General features: G+C 33.6%; 1 protein-coding gene across 1 annotated transcript; it reads right to left on the bottom strand.

Annotated features, from left to right (window-relative positions):
• Positions 1-3145: 3145 nt before the first annotated feature.
• On the bottom strand, positions 3146-4998 carry LOC149210096 (disease resistance protein RUN1-like). The gene is made up of 2 exons (XM_089394357.1): positions 4241-4998; positions 3146-4121 (listed from the first exon to the last, which is right to left on the bottom strand). The coding sequence occupies exons 1-2, from the start codon at positions 4795-4797 to the stop codon at positions 3311-3313; spliced, it is 1368 nt and encodes a 455-aa protein (XP_089250483.1). The 5' UTR covers positions 4798-4998; the 3' UTR covers positions 3146-3310.
• Positions 4999-5523: the final 525 nt, after the last annotated feature.

The raw sequence follows: 5523 nt of genomic DNA on the forward strand, positions 1-5523 counted from the left end.
CATGAATAGAAAGAGTGATAATCTAAAGGTTGAAAATTGAGAGCATGTCTGTAGATAAAGAACAAGCAGCAAATGGAGCTAGTGGGAAGAAGAAATATTACCAAACACTGATTCAAGAAATGAAATTCATGCTACCCTTCTTGGACACATAATGTAACAACAATAAAACATATAACCATGAAAAAACCCATAATTTAGCTTCCAAAAGTAAGGGGGATCGAGATAGAGAACACAAAAAGTACCACCAGTAAAGTCGCTTTCCTTGGCCCAAGGATCAGACTGAAGGGAACTTCTACATACTCCAAAGCAACAATGGAATAAAAAAGAAAAGTCCCAACCGACCCACCAACCAGCAGATGATCGACCATGCTCATGAAGCCCTAGTTCTACCCACTCTAAGAAGACTCTACCTTAGGAAGGATGTGCCTACGAATTCTCAAAGAGATAAACACCACTACCAAAGCTCCACAATTGCCTTCAAATTGGTCTAAAACTAAGGTTGAGGTGAGAAAAAACACTAGAATTGTGAGATAATGGATTCTCAATAAAAAATCTATAAATCTATGGTCATAAACCTTCCTACATTGCTAAGGATAATAACTCAGCGCTACTAACCCTCTACCTTAGTTGATTGGTATGGACATTCTTGTCACCTACTTTTGTGTTTATTTTATAGATTTCATTTCGATTCTAGTGAGATACGTTTCATACTGATAGGACATTCTTGCGACGTCAGACTTACATATTATTATATAGTTTTCTGTTCGATTCAAGTGAGATTTTTAACCCTTTTTAATGGGGAAAAAAATAACTTTTTGACCAGAAAAGAATACGTAACTTTTTTTTCCTAGTCAGGTCTGGCCATATTTTTAATTATTGTGTAGATAATGGAAACAAATCATGTTTGTTTATTTGTCTATGGGATTTCACATTCGTTTATTTGGAAGCAAATGTATTAATGCAAAATTAATTGTTTAGTAATGTAAATATTTTTATATATTTACTAAAAAACTAGTTAAAAGGATGATTTAACATGAAAGTTAAGTATGAAAGCTAATTTTTTTTTAATTTAACTATATTTTAAACTCATTAAAGTTATATAAATATTTTTATATAGTTTATTAAAAGCCTATTATATGGATGAGTTAAAGAGATGATTGAATATGAAAGTTAATTTTTTAAATCTAGCTATATTTTAAATTTATTAATAGTAAAAAAATTGATTGATAATTAAAGCTATTTCTTTTAAAGTTTGGTAATATTTAACAAAAAAATATTGTGTAAATGTTTTTTCATTTAAGAATAAAGAAGATGATTAAGCATGAAAACAAATTTCTTTTTAATCCAATAAAATTTTGTGTAGAAGAGTTTTTTAATCTAAATTAAAGGTAATGAGTGAGTATGAAAGCCAATTTGATATTCTCAATATTCTATGTCTTGATGGTTGATACATTGATATCTTGGTATTGCAATAAATTGGTGACCCTATATATTGCTATACATTTAACAAAAAATTCTCTATCAATGAAACTTAATTGCATAATCGATTTCATGTGTTTCCACTAGTTTCATTTTCACTATGGTTTATCTTTACAAAATGAAAATGGTTCTTAAGGCCTCCCAAAGGATAATTAATGAAGAAAAATACAGAGTGAACTACATAAATATCTAAATGCCACAAGGTCTAAGAAATTAATGTGAGAAATGTATTATAGATTTGAAGAAAAAAGGGAGGACGACACAAAAATAAATAAATTATTTTAACGTTTGGGATAATGAGAGATCCCTCTTCACAAGAAAAATAATCTCTCTTTTCATGCAACAAAATAAGCAATTGAATATCTATTTAGAGAGTTTGTTCAAGAAAAATAGGAAAATATTTTTTTCTAGTAATCAATTATTAATGTTATAAAGGAGGTTGTAAATCTTGTAACGAGGACTTGATATTTCTATTAGTTTGAATATAATTTTGAAGAACTTGTGAGGGGTTGGAATTTCCATAATTAAGACCTAAGCATTTTTGTCAATGGCAATTGCACCATTAAGACCTAGGCTTGGAATATTTTGGAATTATAAAACTTCTTATTATTTATCAATTTTGAAATAAAAGTTGAGAGATCAAAATATTTCAAAGCAACACTTATTCAAATGCTTGAATGATTATATTAGTGCATTATGGTGAATTAAGTTATTATTATTTTTATTTTGTTTTGTGTGAAATTAGTTTCTTTGATGTATTTGAGATTCACATAAGATTTCAAAATTAGATGTTGAAGTGTTTAATATGATCATTTTTTACATTTTTGAAATAAAAAATGGAAGATTGAAATCTTTTGAAATAACTCTTATTTGAAATTTGTAATGATTATATAACTACATTAGTGTGAATTAAGTCATTTATTTAGTTTGATGTGAAATTACTTTGCTTAATGTATTTGAGTATAACATAATATTAAAAATTAAATGTTGAAGTGCTTGATATAATCCTTTATAGATTATTCCATTCATATGTGCTATATAATTATTAAGAAAATGAACTATTTATTTTCCTTATTGATTCAACATTTTATTTGTATAAGTTATATTATGAGTAAAAGACATTTTTCATATATATATAATTAGATATTATCTTTTAATAATTTGAGAATGTTTTATGATTTAATCTTAATTGAAATCTCTTTTGTTACTTAAATTGTTTTGTCATATCTCCTTTCATTTGATTACACATAGATGCTAAGTATATGAAACAATGTTTTATAAGTTGCAACATAGATATTTAAGAATTATTTAGTGAATGAATTTATTCTTCACTTAATAATTCACTATTCGTCATTAGTATTGCCATTTAAATTCATCGCTTTCAATTGAGATAGGGTATTATCTAGTTTTGTTTATGTTCCATAAAAAACACAGTTAAGATTTAAGAAAACTAAAACAAAAGTCTCCTTTTAGGAGCAATCTCTGTAGGTGGCAACCGGGTCCACATATGAGTGGACATCACTAAACCAAACAAGTATAGGCCTAATTAGGGTCTTGATTGGGTGATGATCCCTTGTTGTAGGAGAAATTTTTCCACCTGTCAACAGGTTGCTCCACAAAAGAGTCTTGCATAAAACTTATAGAGGGAAAACTACATAGATCCCTGTTCACAAGAAAAATAATCTCTCTTTTCAAAACATTAAATTGATTAAAACGTCATCATACGTGGTAGACAAACAGATTGCTTTGATCTACTGCACAAAATGAATGACATGGGAAAGAACCAAATACAACTTTTGTAAATAACCCTAACAAATTGGACTTTAAGTCTTCATTTGTATCTTCGTGGGAAGAGTTTTGCGGTCGTTTTACGCAATTGCTCTTCCCAGTGCTTAGGATTCTTTTTACCATGAAGAAGCGCCCCGATAACACAAAGAGATAATGGCAATTTACCGCAGGCATCCACAAACTTATTAACCAGATGCTCAAATACTTCATCAGGAGGACCAGGTTGATGGAAGGCGTGCCAGCAGAAGAGCTCTACGGAGTGTTGTACACTGAGGCCTTCGAGAGTGTAAATAAATGGATCTTCAATGAATTCCCAAATTTGAAGTACACTTTTATCACGGGATGTAACAAGAATTAAGCTATCGTTCGCTGGTAAAACCGGAAGCAATGCGCGCAGCTGCTCTACATCATCCACATTATCTAAAATGATAAGAGCGTGCCAATGTGGGAGATGTGTCTCAAGAAGAGGGATACCTTTGTCAGTGCTACCTTTGTCAGTGCTGGTTATTTCCGTATTCTTCCCACTCAACTCCTTAATAAGTTGTGTCTGCAATTCCTTTAGTTGTCCTCTAGAGTTGCTTCCCCTGACATCAGATACAAAGCTGGAGCGACGATAGTCTTCCTTCTTGCGGTTATAGAACTCTTTTGCGAGGGTCGTTTTACCAATCCCCCCAAGTCCCACAATTCCTACAACTTTAGCCTTCCCACTTTCATGCTGCTGTAATAACACTCTTTCTTCAAAATCTTTAACTTTCTCTTCCAATCCAGTCGGATATATGCAGACATTCTGGGGTGGTTTTGGAACTAATTTCAACACTTCTTCTTCGACATCGTCCAGCAGCTTACTCTCATCACTGAATAATATCAAAAATAAACTTACTAGTAAGAAAAGTAGATAAAGTATGACATACCTATATGAATGAGACTAATGGAAAAACCGATCACAAAGGAAGAGGGAGAGAAGAGTCCTAACCCATTATACGACTTCTTCCCATCCAACTCGTAACCGCCCATTTCTGCTACGTCATGGAGAGCCTTCTTCCATTCTCGAATGATTTCCGGATCGTATCGTGGTTGAGAATCAGAATTTTTCTTCTCTTGGAGCGAGCTCAGTGCTTCACCATACACTCCTTTTTCTCCCTCCGTCCATCTAAGTACTGAAGGCTCGACATGGAAGAATATGGGAAGAATAGTTGAACGCTTCGTCCGCTTGCACTCCAGCATGAGCAGCAGCTCGTTCAGGCACCAACTTGATTGGCAATATTGGGGAGAAAATATAGCTATATTAACCGAGGAAGCTTTAATAGCACCCTCTATCTGACATGTTAATTCTTCTCCCTTCTCCATTTCGTCCCTGTCCAGGAAGACTCGTAAATGACGATGACTCGTGAGGCGATCGTAAAGATGGATGGCAAACTGTTTACCATCAGAGCCTCTGTGATTGAGGAACACATTGAACGCGTAGTAGGTGTTGCCATCTGCTGTGGAGGTGGAGACCGAGGCGGATGCCGATCTGGAGGAAGATGCCATGGGATGCAGAACAGAACAGAAAAGATGGGGAATGCGCACTCAATACACCAGTTGCTTCTGAGGCCGTTGGCACTGTGTGGCTTTATCTCTCAATACTTGGCAAACCAGTAAACAAAACTGCAATTCAATGTCTCTCAATACTCGCCAAACCAGTAAACAAAACTGCAATGCACTGTCAAATTCATGTACACAATTACTTATGTAATGACCAAAACATCTAACCATTTGTCTACTATTGTTAATTTAATTATTAGATAAAATTTAATTAAAAACAGTCCATAGTTTTAGTCGGTAATAGAGCCCCAGTCCATAGTTTTAGTCGGTAATAGAGCCCCAAGAAGTGTGTGCCATTTTCGTCTTCGTACCCGAATTCACTAGTTACTTTAGCCAACGACAGGGCCCCACATCACGTGTATGTCTGTTTCATGCGTCCATTTCGCTTTAGAAAAAATATGATTCCTTTTTCTTTTGGCTTTGCTTCAAAGTTGGTTTAGCCATCGAGACGGCCCCACATCACGTGTTTGTCTGTCCATTTCGCTTTAAAAAAAAATTGATTCCTTTTCTTTCGGCTTTGCTCGAAAAGACTTATTTTTTTCTTTTGATTTAATTTCATTGAATACGGCTTTGCCACCGGTCGTCACCTGCCACTCAACTTTCTTTTTCTTTTGCTAGAAAAGACCTATTTTTTTTTTATTTGATTTCATTGAACACTGTTTTGCCACGGAT

Source organism: Pinus tabuliformis, chromosome 1_2 (assembly GCF_031772625.1).
Source record: "Pinus tabuliformis cultivar Carrire ecotype Pingquan chromosome 1_2, CPIR1, whole genome shotgun sequence".
Lineage (NCBI taxonomy): Eukaryota > Viridiplantae > Streptophyta > Pinopsida > Pinales > Pinaceae > Pinus > Pinus tabuliformis.

Excerpts from the sequence above, each read along its gene's own strand:
- LOC149210096 (XM_089394357.1), bottom strand. The coding sequence starts at position 4,797 with ATGGCATCTTCCTCCAGATCGGCATCCGCCTCGGTCTCCACCTCCACA. Across the intron at positions 4,122-4,240 it reads GGGAAGAAGTCGTATAATGG|TGATGAGAGTAAGCTGCTGG; the intron begins GTTAGGACTCTT and ends GATATTATTCAG.